At 46.2% G+C, this 25,360-nt stretch overlaps 2 protein-coding genes across 2 annotated transcripts; one reads left to right on the plus strand and one right to left on the minus strand.

Annotated features, from left to right (window-relative positions):
* Window positions 1–12,074: 12,074 nt before the first annotated feature.
* On the plus strand, window positions 12,075–18,573 carry LOC117860911 (actin-related protein 3). The gene is made up of 10 exons (XM_034744339.2): window positions 12,075–12,438; window positions 13,362–13,596; window positions 13,683–13,937; window positions 14,366–14,512; window positions 15,429–15,521; window positions 16,192–16,311; window positions 17,419–17,529; window positions 17,612–17,737; window positions 17,872–17,964; window positions 18,178–18,573. Exons 1-10 carry the CDS (start codon window positions 12,392–12,394, stop codon window positions 18,256–18,258), a joined length of 1,308 nt encoding a protein of 435 aa, XP_034600230.1. The 5' UTR covers window positions 12,075–12,391; the 3' UTR covers window positions 18,259–18,573.
* Window positions 18,574–18,771: 198 nt separating this feature from the next.
* LOC117860910 (uncharacterized) lies at window positions 18,772–22,313 on the minus strand. The gene is made up of 4 exons (XM_034744338.2): window positions 21,722–22,313; window positions 19,944–20,375; window positions 19,529–19,844; window positions 18,772–19,390 (listed from the first exon to the last, which is right to left on the minus strand). The coding sequence occupies exons 1-4, from the start codon at window positions 22,250–22,252 to the stop codon at window positions 19,218–19,220; spliced, it is 1,452 nt and encodes a 483-aa protein (XP_034600229.1). The 5' UTR covers window positions 22,253–22,313; the 3' UTR covers window positions 18,772–19,217.
* Window positions 22,314–25,360: the final 3,047 nt, after the last annotated feature.

Below are 25,360 nucleotides of genomic sequence, written 5' to 3' on the forward strand. Positions count from 1 at the left end.
TTGTATCATATATCTGATTTATAGTATTCATAACCATAAGTGTCGGGTTGACAAACTAGGAAGAATACCCAAGACACACTTTCATCTTTAGGGGATGTGTGTGGGTATTGGAGGGAGGGGGTTGCTAATCCACAGGTAGCACACATGCATCAGTAGGCCAACTTGTGTATGGTCCTACAATCACTACCGGACACAGGTTTTATGCCGAGTGCCAGGGGCACTCGGCGAATCCAAAATACTCTCGGCAACAAATTCGCCGAGTGTTACACTCGGCATCTGGCACTCGGTAAAATTTGAGTCGGCAAAGTAGCATTCGCCGAGTGTTTTCAGTCGGGCACTCGGCAAAGCTTTCGCCGAGTGCCCAGAAAACACTCGGCAAACCATTTTTCCGAAAAAATAAAAAAAGGCACGTCGACACCATCGGCCGCACCACCAACACATCGCCACCATCCACGCGCCGCCGCCGCCGCCACCACCACCACAGCCGGCCACCATCCACGCCCGCCGCCACCATCCACGCCCGCCGCCACCATCCACACCGCCGCCGCCGCTGCCACCACCACAGCCGGCCACCACCACAGCCCGCCGACCACCACGAGCTGCCTCCTACCGGCCACCACCACCACCACATCTCCACGTCGCCTCTCCCGGGGGCCCCGACGCGAGTCCCCGCCGGATCCGGGGCCTCCGACGTGAGTCCCCACCGGATCCGGGGAGGAGGGGCGGAGTCCCCGTCGGATCCGGTCGGATCTGGGGAGAGGGGCGGGGCGGCGGTCGGAGACACCGCCGGAGAGAGGGGCCGGCCGCGCAAGGGAGGGAGGAGGGGAGAGGAGGGGGAGGGGTGTTGGTAGGAGAGGGAGAGGGAGGGAGGAAGGGAAGGGGCGGCGGCGGCGGCTAGCCGGCGGTGGGGAGAGGGAGGTGGGGGGCCGGTGTTGCGCGGAGGAAGAGGAGGGGGGCGTCGGGCGGTGTTGCACGGAGGAAGTTAAGGAGTCGAGCGGGTGGGGTGCTGGGTAGGGAGCCGGGGAAGAGATATATTTTTGACATTTCCCGAGTGTCCATGGGACACTCGGCAAAGATTTTTTTTTAAAAAAAAAAAATTTTGCCGAGTGTCAAAAGTAAAACACTCGGCAAAGAGGTTTTTGCTGAGTGTTTTATTTTTGACACTCGGCAAAGCCCCTCTTTCCCGAGTGTTTTTTCTTTGCCGAATGTTTTTAGCTTAGCACTCGGCAAAGAGCTTGTTTACCTGAGTGTTCGAAAAAAACACTCGGCAAAGAAAAAACACTTGGCAAATTTACGGTTTCCCGTAGTGAATCGCCTCACTTTTCATTTTCCTTAGCTCGAAACTTTTTTCATATTTTCTCATTAGAAATTATTTTTAAACAAAATTTACAATTTTTTCATCCATGGCCAATTGCTGATGTAAGCTAGGCACCCCTAGAAATTTATTTCCAGGACCAGACACCTTAAGTCAGACAACCTTGGAAATGCAATTTTAAGATTTATCGGATAACCTTCTTCTCTACTCAGCTGATTATGTAGCCTCATTTGTGGAGCCCGGTCTGGGAAATGTATTTTGATCGGTCCGAAAAATGATTTCTCATGTAGTAGGTGTTAAAACTACGTAATACCCCAGCCCAATATCCTCTAGCAGTCATAGTACAAATTAGCTAATAATGCATGCTTGCCTAAATGAACGGTCAATATTTTTCTTTCAAATTATTATATGAAGTTCTCATCGGATGTGTCTATAACCCCCTATTTGTCATTGGAAATAGTTTGCAATCCAAAATTTGCCATCGGTGTTTCTTTGACATGTAGGGCCTACCTTAGTCACCGATAAGTTACAATGGCAAAATTTGGATTTAATACGTTTCCAATGGCATGAGGGGAATTTATACTACTAAGTTTCCTTTTTAACATATGCTTTTAAAGGCTCGTGACCGAAAAGATGCATTGATTACTTCTTATTTAATGTCTGCAAGAACTTCACGCCATTAACAATAATCGTGACACCAAGCACATAACTATGGGTAGACACAAACTAGGAACAATATTCAAGACACACTTTCATCTTCAACAAAGGTGTGTGGGTGTCAGAGGGAGGGGGTTGCTAATCCGCATGTAGCACATGTGCATCCGTAGGCCAACTTGTGTATATATGGTCCTACAACCGCTCCACTTTTCCTTTTCCTTGAAAACTTTTTCATATTTTCTTATTAGAAATTATTTTAAAAAATTTACAATTTTTTCATCCAACCTATATATTGAGGAATTTCTTAAAAAATATTTTTTTACTAAAACATTCTATATTTTGAGGATTCAACTTTCCTTTTTTAAAAAAAAGTGGTGCTTCTTTATATTTCAACAACCGGAGGTCTCTCTTTGTAGCAGAGTTAGCAAAGGTTACCCTTACAGCAAAACCTAGCATTAGACACAAGATCAATATTTGGCTGAGTAGTTTCTTATAATATCTCCCTTTTTATTCTTGGCTAACCTGTACATATTCTTTTTTTATATATAATCAAAAATAGGGGTAGGAGCCTCCCCTGCAGTTCCCGTCAAAAAAAAACCTTTCTTTTAAAAAGCTATCGTTTTAGCCTTTTAGAGGCATTTTTCCATCCTCTTTCCTATTCTAGAAACTCTAAGTATATCTTTTCTTAAAATTTCAAGAAATTTTCTTTCCAAATTATTTTTGGGAATATTCTAGCCAACACTATAGCTTCTTTAAATTACTTATGTTAAATGATTTGTCAAAGAAATTTTTGAACCAAAAAAGTGTTTCGCTTGATTGCCTATTAGATCTTTATCGATGTTTGCGTAATATAGGTTTACTGCTATATGTAAGAAAATCATGGTTAATTATATGATTACACACTTAATTAGAAAATCATGATTAGTTTTGTGATTACACCGCAGCAGCTGGCCCAAAATAGGAAAACCCCGCTCCCAAATTTGTTGCACAATACGTGCCAGCCCAGCCCAAGGCCCAGGATGACCCGGCCCAACTTATGATGGGCGGATCCCTCGTTCGTTCCATCCTACCGAAGTAAGACGAAGACCTGTCCGTCACCGCCGTGGCCACTGGGCACAACGATGAGTTTCCGGCGGTTCTTGTACGGTTGTACCTGGTGGCGAAAGATTGCGCCGACCGCAGCTATTCGCTCCGCCGGATCGACACGTCGCGCTTCTTCTTCCGCGGACCGACGGAGGGGACACCGACGCCGCTCGACGGCGGCTGCGCTGGAGCCGCGGATCCGTCGGCGGTAGAGGATGGCGGCCGCCTGCCTGACCCCATGATAAACCTGCGCCCTCTCCCCTTGGGCCCCAACCCCGGCAGTATGGGCTTCGTGCTCTTCAAGAACAACGTGAATAATGGGGAGCACGACAAGATCGTCACCATCGACGGCACGGGCCGCAGCCTCATCTGCGACTCCGACGTGCCCCCCACCGTCCACTACCTGCCGACCTTGTTCTCTCCCAAGTTCCGGCCCTTCTCCCTCACCGTCGGCTTCAGCCTCTACGTCATGGACACAATCCCCATCCCCATGCCGACCCGGCATCGCAGCTTCGAGGTCCTCTCCAACGACGACGACGACCACCTCAGCCTCAAGGGCTGGCAATGGAGCCCTCTCGATCCGTCTCCCCACGTGTACAGCCGTCCCAGCCACCGTTCAACCTATATCGACTCCTACGCGGTGGTCGCCGGCACGAGCATCGTCGTCTCCCACAACGCCGGCGGGCGAACCTACCGCTTCGACACGGCGAGCAAGACCTGGAGGAAGGCCGGCAACTGGGTGCTGCCGTTCACCTGCCTCGCCGAGTACGTCCCCGAGCACAAGCTCTGGTTCGGGGTCTCGTCCACTAACGACGGCAACCGCTTCTGCGCGGCCGACCTCGTGGCCTCGCCGGACTCCGGCGAGATGAGGCGCCGGTGGTGCGTGGGCTCTGGAAGGAGCTCGGCGAGCCTCCCCCGGAGTGGAGCCTTGGGCAGACCTACGCCGTGCACCTGGGCTCCTCCAGGTTCTGCATCGTCAGGTTCTTCGTGGTCGTTGGTGGTCCGGTGCACGTGTGCCCGGTGAGTTACTCGACGTTTAGGGTGGAGGAGGAGCTCCAGGCGGTGATCAACGGCGTCGAGGTGGAGGGTTGCGGCGGCGACGACGAAGGGCTCCGGGTGGTGAAGCACAAGTCTGAACGTTACAAGCTTGACCTCGACCTTGACTGTCGGGTACTCTAATAATGAGCCGTATCATCAACTGTCTGTTATAACTTATAAGAATGGTGTAATGCCAGTCAGACTTGTCATAACAAAAGGCATGATGATCTGGGATACGTTAGCTTGATATCGATCAAGGATTTAGGCCATGCATGATGGTTTGATTTTGTTTATGAAATGGACCTGGTTCCGATCAAATGACGCATGTCGGTCATTTTATCTGAATATAAACTACTCAACACATTTTGCAGCAACAGTAAGAGGGATGGTCCTAGCTACTTGTTCCACTGTTCCTTTCTTTCAGATGATGCTGTTTTGTGTTACTTCTTACCTGAACTCCGGCGCCACGATGAAAGAAACATGACCTCGTTCGGCTATAGTTTATTATTTTGGTGATTCAGTGACAACATAATTATTAGGACTAATGGCTTGTCAAGAATGCACCTCGTAGGTTTTATAGGTCCCAAGAATGCAAAACAAACTATGCAAGATCCAAATCATGGTATTTAAGTGTCCAAGCTATGATATCTAGAATTATTCTATAGCTTGATTGGAGCGGCGACAATGACCGTGTGCGGGAGTCAGGGGACGAGGAAACCCCTTCCTTCATGGAGAAGTCCCGTAGTGGAGATGGCGTCAAGGTGACCGGAAGAGAGGAAGTAGTGAGCCTTGCCTTTGTGGCAATCACCTCATCCAGCTTGGAGAGAGCTTTGGTGGCAAGTCCAAGACCTTGACCGAGAGAGACTTGGTGACCAGGAGCATATCTTTGGTGAAACTCCAACGTGGATCAGAGGTAGCCTTTGCCTACCTATACAATGGGATAAAATGTTGTGCCGAGTTTGTATCCTTCCTAATCCACACCTTTACGTTTTCGCATTTCATTCTTGCAACTTGAATGACTTTATTTTCTAGAATAGTATCTTGTTAGAATTGACGCTAGATTGCAAACTCTTTGTGAATGGCAAGTTTCACTAGATCAACCATAAATGCATATCTAGATCTAGTCTTTTTTTCATGCAATCCCAAAAATCCATTTATGAACCGACTTACTTTAATTTGTCAATCACGCATATCTCAATTGGAAGCAATAGAGATGCATGTGTCATGTGTGTTTACATTACCCATAACACAAAAAATATTTGAAGAAATGCCAATGTGCCCAGATAGCGCGAGTTCATCACACGCCTCTCAAGTGTTTATAAAAATACAAAACCCACATTAGGATCAAATCATGTCTAAATTGAGTCATATGCAAATCCAAAAATATCACAAGAGCAACAGGGATACCAATGTTTCGAATATGCAAATCCAGTGAAGACATGGAGGACATTACGCTGAAGGCACGGCTCTGAATCCAGAACACAAGCGGCACAAGCCTGAGCTCCCATGGGATTGCCATCAACATCAAATGTCAGCCACGCCTGAGGCTGCCTAGGAATGAACACCAACTTGCCCAATGTTTCTGCGCTGCTCTCAGCATGAACAATTGCTGAGCATACTTTTCAAAGATAAGGCATGCTTTTCAAAGATAATGCAGGGGATCAGGCCCCAGTTCTCTGTTCCATTTGGATAGATTTGGGCCGTACACCTTCCATTGATATGAAATCTGGTGCCAAGAGGCAGAAAATTACTATCTCATTGATACTGGCCACTGAGGGAGCGATGGGACATGGGAGGGCCTCGGCTATGCGTGCTGCGTGCTCTCTGCTCTCGGCACAGCGCCTGGAGCTCATGGACAAGAAGGCATGCAGGTCAATGGCTACCGCCTCCATTGGCATGGCTTTGACACACTAGATCAACTGAAAATAATGCAAGAAAAATCTTGTCAGCACAAGCTCCAAGAGCATGCATCGTCATAAATGAACAAACTAAAAAATTCTTGCTCCAACGTCTTAGTATAAAATTGAGCTACATCCATGTATAATTTCTTTTGTTCATGCTCGGGTGCAAAATGTTGCCATAGCTAGTGTCACAGGAAGAGCAGCTGAGTCAACTATGAAGCAGAAATCAAATGTTGTGTTGCCAGGACATTAGCGTAAACAGTTGGACTGCATAACTACAAGTCTCCAGTCGATTCCTCGGTGTCACCAAGCTTTTAGGTAATTCTTTCGATTTCGATCGAACGTAGTTGAAGTCCAGAGGAGGCAACAGTTACCTCTTCTTCGACTAGTGAGTTAGCTCTTGTGTGCGCCCATGGTTGACGATGGAGCATCCTGCTACCCGGGCGAGGGACCAGCGGGAGAGAGGAGCCGGCAGTTGGGAGCCTACAGCTGCTGTCCATGGCCCAACTGACGAGGATGAGGCTTGACTGAGGCAAAGCCGGAGCCTGGATTCTGCAGGGAAGCCGATGGGGAAGAGGTGAACCCAACGGATTGACCGGAGCTGTCGCAGCGGCGCCGAGCGGAGCAGGCAGCCGTCGGTCTGTAGTGAAGCCGTGAGAGGGGAGCGGCAGGGGCCATTTATCAGAGGCGAAGTCGTTAGCGTGGGGAGCTAGCTGGTAGATGGATGCCGGCGGCGCGAGCAGCATAGGAGGCGAGGCCAAGGAGGCACCACGGCGTGGTCGAGGCCGGAGACGGGGGCGGACGGCGGAGGCGGATCAAACTTTTGCAATTTAACCACGATCCGAATATATGCAAATACCCTCTAATTCGGATCGCGACTATTAATCCCGATCCGTATATTTACAGTTAACTAGGAGCGCAACTATTAATCGTGATCCGAATATTTGAAGAAAAAAAAACCCTACTTTTGCAAAATAGCCCCTGGTTTGCATATGGCGGAACCCGAAGACGCGACCAGTGAGTGGAGAGACGGCAGATTTCGGGGGGAGCGGTGCTACGACGGCGGAGGAAGAAAAATTCGACGCCGGTGGTAATGGGGATGGGACGCCGGGTCAAACGCCGGTCGGTTCAGCACCCGGGCATGGCGGGGGTGCAGAGAAGCTCGACGGGGAGGGGCCCGCGGAGACAGCGTTAGCCATTGCGTTGCCCGTCAGCGTCGTGAGGTGCGGCTGGGTTATTCCGGTGCCGCGGGCGGCGCAACGCGACGGCAGGGGGCTGTCGGTGGCAGATCCTGAACTGAAACCCAGCGGCGGCGAGCCGTGGCCGAGAAATCCCGAGAGGATGCGCGGCCGGAAGCCCGACGACGAGTCGGACGAGTGTGTCGACGGGAGGTGCTTGGCTTCAAACGGCTGCAAGACCGTACAGTTAAATTTCAGAGGCTATTGTCAATATCAGTCATGAAATTAGCCTTGAGTAAAAAGGTTTCATTGCCCGAACATGTAAATCTAAAATGGTCTCATTGCCGTTTCAGCTGTTTGATATGCTAAACCATAAGAAATTTGTAGCAACTTTATGCTAATTTTGCAAATACTTTTTCTTTTTGGAAATGTAAAAGATACCCATTTCTGACTAGTTAGGCATGCTCTTCATCACATGCTTAGTGCATCTTGTGTTGGAGTCATCCCTTTGTCAGGATTGTTTACCTCCTTATATATCTTCTGCATTACTGAAAGTTATGCGGTAGATCTTTCAAAAAAAAGAGGAAGTTTGCAGTATCAATAAGATACTCTTAGCTCTGTTAAATTCGGGTGCAAATCTAAAAATTCACTTTTTTTTCTTTAAACTAAATCAGCATTTTCAGTTAATTGAACCATTTTAGTAAACAGACCTAACACGAGGAACAAGGATGGAACCATCTAGCAATAGAGAAATTGTGGCACTGTAAGATGCGAAATGGCCAAATGAAGCGCAACGTCATGCAATGTGAATTTTCAGGGTTTTTAATGACTAAGGAAGAAGGCTGTTTTAATATCTAACACACACGTAGCACCTAGTGGTATAATATAAAGATATTTGAGTACCGAAAATCAAACCTACATCTCTTAGTAGCGAAAGATAATGCACAATACAGGTTTAGACAGAGTGTTCATCCGCTTAAAAAAAAAAGACATAGTGTTCATCTGAAACAACATGCTCAATGGAAAGTTGGCAATATCTTTTCAAGTTGGAATTCCAGTTTTCGCTTCAGATTCTCCCATGTTGGCAATGCAATGCATGGTTTTATTTTGTTTAGAGTTTCGGGGACCAGCTCGTGGGCGTTGCATTGCAGTAGGACAAACGTTTTTACAGCATCCAGTTCATTCTGTTTTCAAGCACGAGCTGTCAGGAAGCTAGAGATTACAAGACGAACCATCCAACAAAGCTAGTACATAGAACTGAAACCACTACTGCCGGCTCCAGAAAAAACCTCTAGGTCAGCCAGAGTAGCTGGGAGGTTTTCTTTGTCTTTCCCTTCACTTCACACAACTTCATGATCTGAGCTGCTTCTCCCAGGTAACTCCAATGTTCAGGTATCAGCTCTAGTCTGGTTGCCAGCACAACCAATTTCTCCAACCAGAGTATGCATTGCTCTATGTATTGTAGTGGGCATAGGATAATCCAGCTCTTAATCATTTCAGCAATGGATCGCCAGAACTAAGTTCACAAGCCTCTGCTCCTGAACTAATCCATGGAACACAGAAACACCACCAATAGTATGAAGTAAAAGAGAGGTCTGGCAGACAGACGATTCATTGTAAAAAAAACGAGATGGAAGCGAAGCAGAAATGTAGGAAGTTGCCGGTATACGCTACTTGGGAGAGTACTTCTATTCGAAATGGGAAATGACTCGGTTCCGTGCAAGGTATACATGAGCTAACTCCATGCCAGGATGAACAGGAAATCAAAGAAAACCGTTAAGGATAAATCCAAGTATCACCACGTCATCATAATCTTAATCTGACTGTTATGCAAATCAGCAACGAGTATGGTATGAATATGATGTAGCTGAGAATCAATTACCGGGATTGGCATAAGCACAATTCTGCTTCTCTGTTCCATTTAAAAGGATGTAGTTTCTAGGTCGGTGCAGATGGTGTTGCTCTGCGCAGCACTGGAACCTCAGCTTCAGAAGGTGTGATAAGTCTATAGTCACCGCCATTGGCATGCCTTTTGCCCAACTGTATTAAATGGAAAATAAGATCTTTGTCAATGGAGATAGACACGCGGTACATGTCAAACTGAATTTTTTTTCTTCCAATAACCTTATATAAGATTAATGATGTTAAGATGTTTAAAATTGAGCTGCATCTACTCAGCACTACCTAGGAATCAAATTTGGTGTAGCCGATACGATTATGTAGCAGAGAACATTGCGGTCAGCAGAAACCAAAACTTGTGTAGCTACTAGCTAGGATACAAATTCAAACAATCGGCAAGCAAAAACTTCACCAACTGATTCCTCCGTTCCTCTTAGATTGGAGGGTAACAGCTTGGATTCTGATCATTAACAGGAGAGTTAAATTGAACCAACAGGCAACAGTTACCTCCTCTTCAGCTTCTGAAATGAGGTCGTGACTTCCGAGCAAGCATGCTGATGGTTGAGGATGCACTGTGAAGACATGGAGGACCCTACACTGAAGGAGGGCACTGAATCCAGAACACAAGTGGCAGATGCCTGAGCTCCCATGGGATTGCCATCAAGGCATCAACATTGGGCGTCAGTCACTCACACCCGAGCCGCCTAGGAATGAAAACTGACATGCCAATCGTTTCTGTGCTGCCCTCACGCATGAACAATCACTGAACATACTTTTAAAAAAAACAAGGCTGGGGATCAGGTCCCAATTATCTTTTCCATTTGGATGGATGTGTGTCATATGCCTTTGGTTGATATGAACTCCGCTGTGACCATCTCCATCTCATTGATACTGGCCGCTGAGGGAGTGAAGGGAGGGCCTCGGCCATGCGTGCTCTCTGCACAAAGCCTGGAGCTGACGGACAAGAAGGCATGCAAATCAATGGCTGCTGCTTTCAATGGCTCCATTGACATGGCTTTGGCACACTAGATCAACTGAAAACAACGCAAGAAAAATCTTATCAGTAGAAGTACCAAGAGCACGCATCATTATAAATGAACAAACTAAAAGTTTGCTTCCAACAGCTTTGATATAAAACTGAGTTACACTCAATTTATAATTTCGGTTGCTCATGCTCAGGTGAGAAATATTGACGTAGCTAGGTGACTCACGGATAGTGCAGCCGAGTCAACTAGGAAGCAGAAATCAAATGTGTTGTGGCTAGGACATTGGCGCAAACACATGCCATGCATAACTACACATCTCCAAGCTTGTAAGCAATTTTCGACAGTTACCTCTTCTTTGACTAGTGAGTGAGCTTTTGTGTGCGTCTATGGTTGACGACAGAGCATTCTGCTACCCCGGCGAGAGGGCAGTGGGGGAGAAAGGAGCCTACTGCTGCTGTCGCCTGTCCATGGCCCAACGGACGAGATGGCAGGAGAGATAGGGAGGTTGAGGCTTTATAGAGGCAAGGCCCGAGCCCGGATTCTGGAGGGGAGCCGATGGGGAAGAGGTGGCACCAGCGGATGAACTGGAGCTGTCGCGGCGGCTCGAACGGAGCGAGGAGGGGCAGGGGCGATCTATCTATCGGAGACGGTGGCACAAGCGTGATGAGCTAGCTGGTAGACGGAGGTCGGCGGGGCGAGAAGCAGAGGAGGCGCCGCGGCGAGGTCGAGACGTCACCGGAGACGGGGACGTGGGGCGGAACAAAGTTTACAATTTACCCCCTGAAATGATCCGAATACATGCAAATAACCCCTCAGGTTGGATCGCGATTATTAATCGCGATCCGATTATTTACATTTAACCCCCTGTTTTGGATCGCGACTATTAATCGCAATCCAAGTATTTGCATAAAAGCCCCTACCTTTGCAAAACAGCCCCTCGTTTGCGTATGGCGGTGGGCGACGGCGGACTCCGGTGGATGAATGACGACGGTGTCGTCCGTGCTCCCCGGCAGCCACGGACCCGGAGATGCGGCCAACGAGTGAAGAGACGGACGATTACGAGAGGAGCGGCGCTACGACGGTAATTGCAGCGGCAAACCAGACGCCAGTTGTGGGGGATAGGCCACGCCGGGCCAAACGCCGTTCAGCATCCGGCCATGGCGGGGGTGCGGAGAAGCTCGACGGCAACGAGCCCGCGGAGACAGCGGTAGCCATTGCGTGCGCCTTCAGCGCCACGAGGTGCGGCTGGCTATCCCGGTGCCGCGGGCGGCGGATCGACGGCGAGGGGCTGTCGGTGGCAGATTCTGAACTGTGAAACTGAAACCAGCCGGCGGCGCGCCGTGGCGGAGGACGGTGCCGGAGAGGACGCGCCGCCGGGAGCCCGCGTCAGGATGCCAGGTGGGCCCGGGGAAGGAGTGAGTGCGCCCCCATGTCATGGACCTGCTACCCATGCTATGGAATGGGCCGGTCAATGGATACATGGGCCGGATCGCTGAGCTTCTATGGACCCAACAAAGAAGCAGCAGCAGATACATAAGGAGGAGGAGCACGAACAACAGGGGTGTCCAGGACCAGAAGGACGAACCGGGCAACCGGCGGCGGCGAGCTGCGGCTCGAGGCGAGTCTTGGACTCGATTATCCCCTTCCTTCCTCCCTCTCCCTTGTACCCGGACCCTTCTAGAGGCTTCTAGATCCTTCCAGATACTTGTAATATGCTACTTAGTGTTCAATCATGGAGTAATTGTTCATCCAGTGACTAAAAGTGTTGAATCGAGTGATTAGGAGCCCGTTCGCTTCAGCGTATAAGTCGGCTGAAAAGCTGAAACGGCTGATTTATTGTGAGAGTAAAACACTATTTGATAGCTGATAAGCCGGCTGAATAAGCTGAAGCGAACAGACCGTAGGTTTGTGACACCCCACCCCAACACACTTCTTGAGAGACAGAGTCAGTCAGAGGCCACCCACCCACGCGGCGGGCACGCAGACCCAGGCAGGCACTATAGTGCGGGGCAAGCCACCCCACTGCCTCCCCTCCCTTCCCGCTTCCCTCGTCAACCAAATCAACCCGTCTCGTCTCCTTCCTCCGAATCTCTCTCTCCGGCGCCCGCGCGCGCGTGGGGCGCCACCCGATCCCGAATCGATCGCCCCGGCCCCGGGGTAGCTAGCCCACCGCACACCGCCGGCCGCCGCGCCCCCGCCTCGATTCGATCGGGGGGACCCGCGGGGAAGGCGAGGCCTCGATCGCGGCGGGGACACCGATGCCCCGCCCCCTGGCCCCTTCGGCGGCGGCGGAGGAGGCATGAGCGCGCCGGGGACCCGCAGGAGCTGCCAGCCATGGACGCCACCGCGCGCCCGGCCATCGTCATCGACAACGGCACAGGGTAATCCCGATCCCACTTGCCATCTCCGACCTCGTTGTCGCTGATGCCGTTTCTGCTTTATCGGAGTGCGATCCCCGTACACGCTCGGGGGTGCTCGACGAGCTTTTCGGCTGGCCATGCGCGCGCGATTGGTTGCTGAAATGGGTGCCCGTGGCTATTGGCTAATTGGGGGGAGATTTTCATCATATGGTTTGGAGGTGGTTAGGTTTAGGGAAACTCTATCTAGATCAATCATCGAGTGGGGTGGGAGATAAACTCATCCCATGATGTTTTTTTTTTGAAAAGTTATCCCATGATGTTGTTTGTGCTGCTTGTTTTGTTACATTGCTGTGCAGTCTAACTCTAAGCAATGGAATAGGAAAAATCAGGGGAACAGCTGAGAATTTCTTTGTAATGGAGGGGGGGGCGGGGCATTTGGAGTGGTTGGCTTAAACTGTGAATTTTCGTCGTTTATTTTCTTGGAAATTGTGGAATTATTTCTTCGTCTGCTTGTGTTGTACTTGTATAGTACACATCTTGTTTGTAAAGCAGATTCTACAATGATTTTCCACTTATAGCATGTGAAGGGGGAGCAGTTACTAGGTTCTAGCAAGTTAGGTTGTAAGGAATGCATCTTGGATGGCAAGTTTATGAACTTCTCGGACATTGTTGTCCAATTAAAATTCCGCACCTGTGTTATGAGAGATTAACATTGTGAGTCATGAGAACAATTCGTGAAGTGAACAGGCACAAAATGAATCTTCCTAGGATATAACTAATTTCCATTGATTATGGATTGCTTTAGTTTTTCTGAAATTGCCTATCTATGTAGCACTTCCGCTCCTGATTTTTTCTAATAGTACCACATGCACACTTTCTTCACCAGGAGTCTATGACTATCACCATTTTTTTTCCTTACAATTTTTCCATAATCTTATGTGTAGGTATAGCAAACTTGGATTTTCTGGTAACTCTGAGCCGTCTTTCACTCTCCCTACTGTCGTAGCAGTGAATGAATCTTTTCTCGACCAGAAAGAGCTGTTGAGTAGTGCAAACTGGATAGCACAGTACAATGCAGGCATCATGGCTGATCTTGATTTTTTTATTGGAGATGAGGCTCTATCTCGTCTTAGATCTAGTGGGCTGTACACTTTAAGAAGTCCAATTCATAATGGTCAGGTATGTATATACAATTCATGTTAGTGATATTGTCCTTTGTTTGTGTTCCATGCTCGTATGCCTTATCACTTTTTCTTGGTTTGCAGGTTGATGACTGGGACACAATGGAGAGATTTTGGCAGCAATGCATTTTCAATTATCTGCGTTGCAATCCTGAGGAACACTATTTCCTCCTTACAGATAGTCCTGTCAGTACACCTGAAAGTCGTGAATGTACAGGAGAAATAATGTTTGAGACCTTCAATGTCCCTGGTCTATATATATCCGTTCAATCTGTCCTCAGCCTTTCTGCTGGATATGCCTATCTGAAAAGTATTTCTGATGAGAATTCAGATCCTTCGGTAGGTTCTGAAAATAGCTCCTTTTTGTGCTTTTGTTTGATCAAGTGTGATATTACTTGTTATGGTATAAACTGCATTTCGTTGATCGATAGGCATTACTTTTATTGATTTCTTTTTAAATGGCAAATGTAAACTGTTGTAGCGATCTCATACCAAAAGATAGGCTCTCAGTTTTTATATTATATTTGTTCTTTTAAATTGTGGAATCTCTTAAAAAGATCAGTTTCGTAATTTCATATACATCTGTTGCTTGTCAAACTCTGGAAATTTCAATTTCCATTTTAGAACTTCTGTTTGAGGGCAGACATTTGTTGTTATTAGCAATCACTGTATGGCATCCAGTCTGTTGACCCTTTTCATTTAATGCCCACATATTGTTTGGTAGAGCACATTACTTCTCATTACCTTTGACCAATATACTCTGCCAGTCCGATATGACAGGTGTAGTTGTTGATATTGGGGATGGCGCTTCACACATCGTGCCAGTGGTCAATGGCTATGTAATTGGAAGTAGCATAAAGTCTTTTCCTCTTTCCGGAAGTGATGTAACTCAGTTTGTTTCGCAGCTTTTACAGGTATTTCATGTTCTCTATCTTGTTTTGATTATATTAAGATGCAGAAGTTCTTTATAATCTTCTTAAATAGGGCTGCATCTCTCGCTGGTTCCTTGCTATTAAATCAAAAGGTTTCTTTTAGCATTATAACGGATTGTAGTACTTTCAGTACTATTGAAAGGTGATCTTTTTTTCTGGAAGATATGTATGCAGATTTTTTTTATAGGCTTGTTCCAAGTTATCAGTGTTAATATGCATGAACCCTAGATATTTTTTGCTGAATTTCTTGTTATTCTTATTACTAGTGTTGCACTTGTTCGATCAAGAAATGATGTGCTAGTGAATCATCATAGTTTGTACTAAGCTATATTGTTGGTTATATTACATTAATCCATTGACGGTAATGAGAATAGCTAAAAAATGTCACCGTTTCTTGTATCAGAAACTCGAGTTTCGAGCCTCTGTAGAGTTAGCTTGCAGAACAAGACCATCCATTATCACTAGAAATTCAATTAGTGAACGTATGGTCTGTCTGATGAAATCGAGCTACTTGTTATTTGGGTAAATTCACCTGAATAAATTGAATGGTGTGATATTTATTAATACCATGGTATTTGAATGGCATCCTATCCTTGACTATTATTATGTGATTGGGAGAAAATATGCTTAAAAATCAGAAATTCAACTGTTACCGTAGTTACTCATCTGGTAAGAAATTACATGTTACTGCAGAACCATGGTGAACATAAACCATATTCACAGCTAGAGTTGTACTATTTGGGTTATCTGTTGTTAGTCCTTTATGCTCTCAATTGTTACTTGTTGTCCATTCTGTAAATGATGGATTTGCCAGGCACATGATGTTGTTTCATTAATGGTGTTGTGCAATTACATTATAAATTCTGGTAATGATTAGTGTCATCTGGCGGTTTTGCAGGAAAGAGGTGAGCTTGTGCCACCTGAGGATTCTTTAGATATATCTCGCAAGGTGAAAGAAATGTATTGCTACACTTGCTCAGACATTGTCAAGGTATTGCATTGGTTGTGGTTAGAGTTAAATATTTTGCCCTTTTATTATCTGAAAGCATGAAAGCAAGTATGGCTCGGGAATAATAGATTGATTATGGAGGTGCATAGCACATACGCATATATAGGCAAGGATACCTAGGTGATCGGTTTATAGAATCAACACCAATCACAGGAGATCCTTGCCTATCTAGCATCTATCCTTATCCCAGGGCGAGGCAGCACACGGCCAGGAGGCCTGTGCGCCTGCACACCTAAGGCCCAAAGGGCCAGCCTAATCACAGCCCTAATTACCTTGCTAACATTATCCATTGGTCGTCACAACTAAATTGTTGAATGGAAGTTGAAGTATCCCTAATGAATTAAAACCTATATGTAAAACTTCCCTGTGTAAAAACTACTCTTAACCTGGCTGGAGAATCTGTTTAAATGCTATTTGTGTTTACTTGATTTGCTCAACAATGACTTTACATACCTTTTGGTCTTCTGCTTCTCACTATCTAGACTAATTTATGCATTTTTTCCTATATATATATATATATATATATATATATATATGACAACTGTGATATGAAGTTGTTCTTTAAATTCAGCCACCAAGAGGCCATGCTTAGGAATCTTTGTAAAACAAAGAGAAATATTTTAGATTTATATGCATCTCCATACAATTTCAGGAGTTCAAGAAGCATGACAAGAAGCCTGATAAGTACATCAAACATTGGTCAGCTATTAAACCAAAGACTGGGGTCCCATATACAATTGACATCGGATATGAGCGCTTTCTCGGGCCAGAGGTTTATTCCTATTTCTGTCATCAAATTTCATAAAGTTTCTTTGTTCCCAAAATACTCCTTCAAACTGGTATGATGTTATGGCCAAATATGATCATTTGAGTGACAAGTACATTGCAACTGGTGTTTTAATGATTAATTTCTCATAGCTTTTGGCCGTACATTGCTCTTAAAGATAATGCATGTATTGTAAGTACATTGAGAGACGAGGCAGAAAATTTGACATATGGTTGCTGTAAAATAAGAACGAGAAGATAAGTGTTCATACAAGACACCATGGGTTCTTGTGAGCCCTTATTTCTGTTAAGTGTGTAGTAAAAGAGCTGATTGACAATGTGAATGGCCACCAAAGCCTAGATCCAAGAGTATATACAATTTCACTGGATGGCCATTTTGCACTGTCCTGACTGTTGGGGAGAAGATAAGTGTTCATACAAGACACCATGGGTCTTGTGAGCCCTTATTTCTGTTGAGTGTGTAGTAAAAGAGCCGATTGACAATGTGAATGGACACCGAAGCCTAGATCCAAGAGTGTATACAATTTCACTGGATGGCCATTTTGCGCTGTACTGATTGTTGGGCTGTGGCCATGTCAACGAATTTCATGAGGACACGGCTCTCAGTAATGGAAGTATGTGGAATTGCTAAATTGTTATCACCAGAAGTCAAACCAATGTACGTTTAGAATAGAAAAATCACAAAGTATAGAAGCATCCTTTGATTGGCATACAGATTCGCTACTATTTGAGAACTGAGATCACGGTTTCCTTGGTTCATTCACAGAATTGAAAGACTTGCCAGTTGCCATTATTGTTAGGACACGCCTTAATCCTTTCACAATATCTTGGTTCATTACCTCCTGACCTTGGTCTGTACCTATTATAGAACACTATATGAATAATTTTATATTGTTAAGCCTTGTTCGATTTGAAGGGGATTGAAGAGGATTGGAGGGGATTGGGAGGGATTAATCCCCTAGGAGTCAAAATCCCCTCCAATCCCCCTCAATCCCCTTGGGGAGGGGATTAACTGAATAAGACCTTAAGTGGTATCCATAATCTTTTGTAGTAGCTTGGCCTGTATTCTCTAATCATCTACCAACGAATGCAGATCTTCTTCAAACCTGAGATTTACTCTGCTGATTTCGCCACTCCTTTACCTCAATTGATTGATAGATGTGTTCAATCTGCACCAATTGACACAAGGAGAGCTCTGTACAAGGTGCTTTCTTTGAACTCTGCAGGGACATAGGAATTGATACTGGTAAATGAAGTGATATTTATCAGAATCATTCTTTCTGCAGAATATAGTATTATCCGGTGGATCTACCATGTTTAAAGACTTCCACAAGAGACTACAGAGTGATATAAAGAAAATAGTAGATGAACGTGTTGCTGCAACTAATGCCGAACATCATGTGGAAGTGAGAGTAAGTGCAGAACTACAGATGTTGGTTCTCAAGTTTAGCTTTTCCATTTTATTGTACTGGTGTAATCAATGTTGTCTACAAGTGAAGAATTTCATACTACCTTTTTATTTGACCTTTTTGTTTTCTGCTGTCAGCCTATTGAAGTCAACGTGGTTGCCCATCCTATACAGAGTTATGCAGTTTGGTTCGGGGGGTCAGTAGCTGCATCTAACCCAGAATTCTATGAGGTACCTACCACTTGACTTTCTTGCGACCTCAACAAACATGCATTGTTCAATTACCGTGCATCAATTTCTGCTATCTGTGCTGATATATGACAATTAAATGCGAACAAGTTGCAACTCATGAGTTCATGTTATAACTGGGTTCTGAATACAAACATTCCTCACGAATTCATTGATACAAATGGAATCTAAGTGATATCGCTTTTCCCCATGCAGTATTGCCACACAAAGGAAGAGTACGAGGAACATGGAGCAAGCATATGCAGAACAAGCCCAGTTTTCAAAGGAATGTACTGAATTTTCTACACATCCCATCTTCCAGTAAGAGCCCTTTAGGTTTTCTTCTAATAGAATATAGCCAATTTTGATTCTTTTTGGCCCGTCCCAACCATTATCGGGCCATCCTGACTAGAATTGTAGCTTTGTTTGTAGTTGACTGTTCTGTGTCGCCTGTTGTGTATAGCCGACAGCTTTCCTGTTCGAGGTGCACGATTGTAGTCAAAACCTTGGACAGTTGTGAAGAAATTGCTTTCTTTCTTTTCTATTCTATTAGATTGTTGAGACAAATTTGTGAAACTTATGTCAATAAGGATTAAGGTTAAATTTTGGACACTGCTCAGGGCACCATATGCTCAAGGAGCCCTTATCATTTGCAAAGTATCTTATTTTCATTTAAATAATATGGTGAGACATCTAAGGAAAAAAAAATTCTGGCACTGATGAACGGCACACCAGAGAAAATTTGATGTAGGGGAATATAGTAGACTATGAAGGAGAATTGTACACTTTCATAGTGCAGAGAATGTGTCGTAAAGAGGGCCAAAATGGCATCATGGCACATCTAGCTTGTTATATATACACCTGCTAATCCGCCCCATGATTGACAAAAAGGGTAGAGAAAATATATTGTTGTACGTATATCATATTGGTTTACAGTAGTAGCACATACATTTCGTATATACACAGCAAAAAAAAAAAGAACAGAAGCCTCAGACCACTTCACCCGCCCAAAACTGTACACGGCGCATCCTTAGCCTCAGCCAGCCTTCAGCCTGGAGCACGCTGATCCCAAATGTCTGTAGTGGCATGATGTGCATATGATTTGCGCTTGCGCGCCTAAGAAAAACCAAATTTTCCACCATTTCTGCCAGTTTCTCCCACTCTGGCATGCAAACCCTGGCAATGTGTCATCATCAAATCATGACCTCCTAGCTGACCCTGAATGTTTGAATCCGTGCATTGCGAGGGTCCTGTAATCATGTGAGCCCGATGTAGCTCTGCATGAGTGTCTTGCTTGGGATCACAACGGTCTTGCTAAGCACGAAGAGCACAAGAGTTAACTCGAGCATCAGGATGGTGTTTAGGAATGCCCGGTCAACTATCCAGCCAAATATCGTGATGCCGCCTGGATTCGCTAACAGGTACAGCACTGAAATTATATGCAGATGAGAAACAAAGCATAAGCACTGAGACGATTTGGACATTGTGGACCATGCTCTTCAAACTATCACATTGAATGGTTAACAATCAAGCAATGGAGAACCAGAGGAAGCTTTGGGTTACTTACCAAGTGATTCCCTCTTGTGGTATGAAGACATGTACGAGGCCAACTGAGCTGTGCCTTGAGAATTGCCATGCAGAGAGGCAGCACTCTCCAGGGACTCCAGATCACTTTCCGAATAATCTCTCAGAAACAGATGTGCAGGAAAGGGCATAAGGTTCCCAGAGCTGTTTGGGGTGGTCACATAATTAGAATCAGTAGAGCATGTTGCTAATGCGTGCCATCGACTAGCTATTGAAGAGATGTTTTGAGCCCTGTGGGAGATTTTAGCAGCAGCATGTAAACAGAGGACGAGACCCACGACTTGAACAACTGAAGAAACCTGTGGTAGTAGTATAAAATTAGTGATCTCATTTTTCAAGAAATTACATAAATGGAGGACACACAACTGAATGTCGATGCAAAAGCATGTGATACTCACAGCTATGTCACCACCATTGGTGAAATTGATCGGGCCAATGTAGGCTGTTGTCTTGAAAAGAATAGCAAACTGGCTTGCTGTGACAGAAATGAAGAGCAGGAGGAGGAACATGCGGAACCTGTGACTTATCTTGGAGAGGTTATGGCGGAGCTGCAGGTGCTCTTTCAAATAGACCAAAGGATCCGCATCTTGTTCTAGAAGTTTGCCATAGTCATCAAAGTGAATAACTTGCAGATTGCAAACCAGGTGGAAGAGCATGCAGGATGACAGAATTATCGTTGTCAAATACATCCATGACATGATGGAAGCAGAAAACACAACACATGCTCTCCAAACTGACTCCTGGAAGATGTGGGAAAAGCGGAATAATTCTCGAGCGACTTTCACAACAAAGCACGGCAATATCCACCATGTAAGTATGCTGAAGAAGTCCTGTGGTAGATATTGCAACACGTGTCAGCAGAAAAATATACCAAGGCTCTTAGGAATTAGGATGATGCTGTATTAAATATTAATCGTTCCAGTTTAAATTTTCACTACAAATTGCAAGGTAATCTATGAAGAGCAAGAGCAGTTTGGTCAGACCACTTAGATAGGGAATGGGAATTTTACATTGCTTAACAAATAAATCATAACATTAATAACACATGAAAATGAAACATGTCTATGCACCTTAATCAATTGCCTATAACGGGAATGGTGAAAACAAGCCAAAGAAATGCAGGTTCAGTCTTCCAGAGCACAAATATTTGCTTAGCCCCTAATCGTGCATCTCCATGTAAACAAAGACAAATCGACATGTCGGCACAAACGTGGACTGAGACTGGGTATCACAGGGCACATGAGGTCCCATACCCATTCACATGGCAACATTTTTTGAACGATCATTCACATGGTAACATTGAGGAGGCACATGCAAAGCACGTACTAGCATGTAACTGGAAGAACAAGGGGACGTTTGGATACGAGGTGCTAAACTTTAACAGTATCACATCGGATGCTAATTAGGAGAACTAAACATGAGCTAATTATAAAACTAATTGCAGAACTCTGTGCTAATTCGCGAGACGAATCTCTTAAGTCTAATTAATCTATCATTAGCAAATAGTTATTGTAGCACCATATTGTCAAATCATGGACTAATTAGGCTTAATAGATTCGTCTCGCGAATTCCATCTGTGCAATTAGTTTTGTAATTAGCCTATGTTTAATACTCCTAATTAGCATTCAAACATCCGATGTGACGGGTGTTAAACTTTAACTCCAAACAGGCCCTAAGTCACAGACAGTAAGGACAAAGCCAAAGAAAAGGCGCCAGAGATCAAGGATGGGTGGCCCCTGGCTCCACAAATTCTGAAGTGGCAATCAACGATCCAGACAAGAGGTTTCAGTAGAAGCTACTAGAGGCTGCAACACGCAATCTTCCTAAATATAAAACATAGGCGTAAACCGACAACCTAGCCCCAAATTAAAGTATCCTCCTGAATTCACTGGCTCCTCCTTGAATTGCACAGGTTGCACTCAAAAGTCAAAATGGCACAAAATTGCACTAAATTTGGGCAAGGACTCAAGGTGGCGTCTGATCATCCACTGGTAGAGCAGCAGTAAGTGGAAGCAGCGGAAGTAACTGGAGTAACCATTTATAGCAACTGCTTTTCACTTTCGAGTGGTAGCACGCAATTCGAATTGATTGCTTCCCATAACGAATAATTGAAATTCGAAGCAGGATCGCGAGGAATTAGATTGCGCGGGGTGAGGTCAGGTGTCAGGCACATCACCTGGATCTTGGCGACGTACTCCTTCTGGAACCGGATCCTCATCCCGAGCTCCGGGTCGACGAAGAGGAACTTGCGGAGTCCGTACATGGCCATCTTCCTGGACACGCAGCCGAGCGCGACGGCCGCGGCGGCGGCCTGCGACAGCAGCACGCAGACCTCGAACGCCTCGACCTCGAACTCGTCGCAGGCGAGGCGGCGCCCGCCGCGGCACGGGGAGAGCGCGACGGCCGCGGCGGGCAGCGCGAGGCCCAGGACCGCGAGCGCGGAGGCCGCGGCGGCCACGCCGAGGCGGGTCGACGCCGCCAGCCCCGCCGCGGTCAGGAACGCCTCGAGGCGCCGCAGCCACCGGGACAGCGGCGCGTCCGCGTCGGCCGCGGACTGCAGCAGCGGCGACGAGATCGCCGCGTGGTTGTGGCTCTGGTGGTTGTGGTTTGGGTTCCCCGCCGGGGGAGGCGGCGGCGGGCGAGGCGGGGGGAGCGGGGGAGGCGAAGAAGACGGCGCTCCGGCGAGGCCGTCGCCGGCGGAGGCCATGGGAGCGGCCGGGGCCTCGCCGGAGGGTCAGAGTTGTAAATTACAGGCGGTTGAAGGGTCGACTGGTCGGCACCAGGAACTGTGGGCCTTTTAACACTTGCTTTGTGGGGGCCCACGGTGCTCGGTCCCACATGCCAGTTGTGGGTCCGCGGTGGAGTGCCAGGTGGGTCGAGGGATCTGTGCTTGCCGCGATGGCGGGGGAAGCCAGGAAGGGAACCTTTTCAAAAAAAAAAGGCCAGGAAGGGGAGGGGAGGACACGTGGCGGGATCGCAGGCGTGTGATGAGGCGGGCTCGGCTCCACTGCACTGGAGAGCGCGCGTGATGCAGCGAGAAGAGAAGCCGAGAAGGATTCCACGTGGTTGGCTGAGGTGTGAGTAGCTGCCGCCTGCCGGAGGGCAGGCGCAAAGCCAGTGAAAGCAAAAGTAACTTTATTGATGGAGGAATGGATATCCGTGAAGAAAGAAAACCCATGTGTTATATAATTTTATTTTGTTTTTAAGGAGAAAAGAATTGTCATGAACGAAGAGTGCTCATGGTTTCTGTTGCAGTACCGGGTGACAAGGCAACAAAGTTGATACTCTCAGTCCTACCGGTTAGTGTACATGCGAGTGATGGATACATGTACTCGTATCGTATACGGAGAGCTCGGTCAGACAAGTACGTGTACTTGTCTTTTCATGGGCTTCTGAGAAACGGCATAGCTGCGTTTACAAATACTCCTACTTAACAACTTTAACTATATTTTTTAATACTAACTGTTAAATGTTTTATTTAGCACATCTATAAGTAAGAAAACACTACATGACATGACATTTTTGTAAATAAGATTTTAAATGGTGCCAGTGTTAGTCAACGTGCAAAAAGGTAAGACCAAATCTATCAGGTAGTAGGTACCATTCTCTCCCATGGCTTTGGTTATACCCTAATTAGAATAATGCAATCTGCTTAGTCCCTATTAGCATATGTAGGAGCCACACAAGCAACCTCCGGGAGTCCGGAATTCCAAATAGGATAAAAACTAGAGCACCAAAGCCTAGGTTTAGCTGGCGTCCGGAGTGCTGCAAGTATCGTGTCATGCCTCGTTCTTGCGTGTCTGGAGAGCCACCTGCAGTCAAAGTCGATGACGACGATGTCGATCACACACAGAAAATGCAAGAGAATTATTAGCAAAACGTCAAACATCCAGCAGGTTAACAGACGCCCTCATCAAGCTGGGAGGGCCTGAAGCAGTGGATGCACTGCCAGAGAACAACAGCATGGTTTAGAATGTTACAGTCTCTGCAATCCGAGCGCGACATGTTCGCCATGTATCTTCTTTTAGCGTTGCATTTCATCAGCACTCCACATCAGTGCGGCCCTCTGCGCAGGGCGTTCAATAGCACTAGACAGTACCCCCAGTTGCGTTTCGTTCGTCTTTCAGGCTTAAGCTTCGAGCTATTGGTTGCTTCACTTGCATGTTAATTGTTACTCCTGCCTTCTGCGCAAGGACAGGACGTCTGAGACTCACTGCTGTTTTTTCATGACAAGCAACAACCTAGACATCATATGCTGGAACGTCAGGGGACTAAATTCGGAAGCGCGTCGATCGACTGTGCAAGAAACGTTTTCCTCATCTTCCTGCCACATCGTTTGCCTCCAGGAAACGAAGATGTCGACGATCAACTGGTTCTATACCTTGGAGGTTTCAAGCTTCGCAGCTTTGCATTCTTGCCGGCGGGAGGGATTTCAGGAAAACGGGGCGGCATACTTCTACTCTGGAATGACGATGTGGTGGATTTAAACAATATTACACGGCGCAATTTCTCTCTCACCGCCACAGTCACATTAAAAGCGACCGCAATGTCATTCATCCTAACGACAGTCTACGGTCCAACAAGAGACTCCGAAAAAAACAAAGTTTCTACATGAAATTCGAAACACGGCACCACAACCGGATGTAAAATGGCTCATTCTTGAGACTAAAGTCTCAACTATAGAGTCCGAGATAAGAACAACTCCAACTTAAACCTTCGGTGTATGCACAATTTCGGGACACCCTAAATAGTTGCAAACTCAAAGAAATCCACCTGCAGAACATGAAGTTCACTTAGAGCAACGAATGTCGCAATCCAACCCTAGTACGTCTCGATCGAGTTTTTTACAACGAAGCCTGGGACTTAGGGGGTGTTTGGATAGCAGGTGCTAAATTTTAGCACCTGTCACATCGGATGTTTGGACACTAATTAGGAGTATTAAACATAGTCTAATTACAAAACTAATTGCACAACCCCTAGGCTAAATCGCGAGACGAATCTATTAAGCCTAATTAATCCATCATTAGCGAATGGTTACTGTAGCACCACATTGTCAAATCATGGACTAATTAGACTTAATAGATTCGTCTCGCGATTTAGCCTAGGGGTTGTGCAATTAGTTTTGTAATTAGGCTATGTTTAATACTCCTAATTAGTGTCTAAACATCCGATGTGACATGTGCTAAAATTTAGCACATGCCTCCCAAACACCCCCTTAACCTTTTCGAGTCACGTCCTGCCAGCCCTTTCCACTTCTCTATTAGATCACTGCCCTTTGCTCCTCTCCAACCAAGAGAGTCCACCGCGGCCGTGCTATTTCAAATTCGAGAATGTTTGGATTTCAATGCAGGGTTTCAAACAGGTGTTATAGGAGGTATGGTCCACTACAAACACCCATACAAACCCTGTCCATCGCCTAAACTTCAGACTCGCTCGGACTGCCCTCCCTTTAAGAAAATGGAGCAAGAACCTTTTTTCAGAAGCTCGGCCCATATGGTGCAATCGGTCATCCTCCAGCTAGACATTGCGCAAGAGTCACGATCACTATCCGATGATGAGTTATCTTTGCGCTCCAAACTAAAGAAGAAGGTTATTGGTCTTGCGATCCTAGAAAGGCTACGAAAATGACAATGCTCGAGAATAACAAACCTCAGACTAGGCGACACGAACACACGCTACTTCCATCTAAAAGTTAATTTCAGGAGAAGGAAAAATTTCATCACCAAACTCCAAAGAGAAAAACGGCTGGGCAACCACACATTAGGAAAAAGATGACGTCGCTCAAGCCCACTTCTCCAACGTCCTAGAAAAACCA

This window comes from Setaria viridis, chromosome 6, assembly GCF_005286985.2.
Source record: "Setaria viridis chromosome 6, Setaria_viridis_v4.0, whole genome shotgun sequence".
NCBI lineage: Eukaryota > Viridiplantae > Streptophyta > Magnoliopsida > Poales > Poaceae > Setaria > Setaria viridis.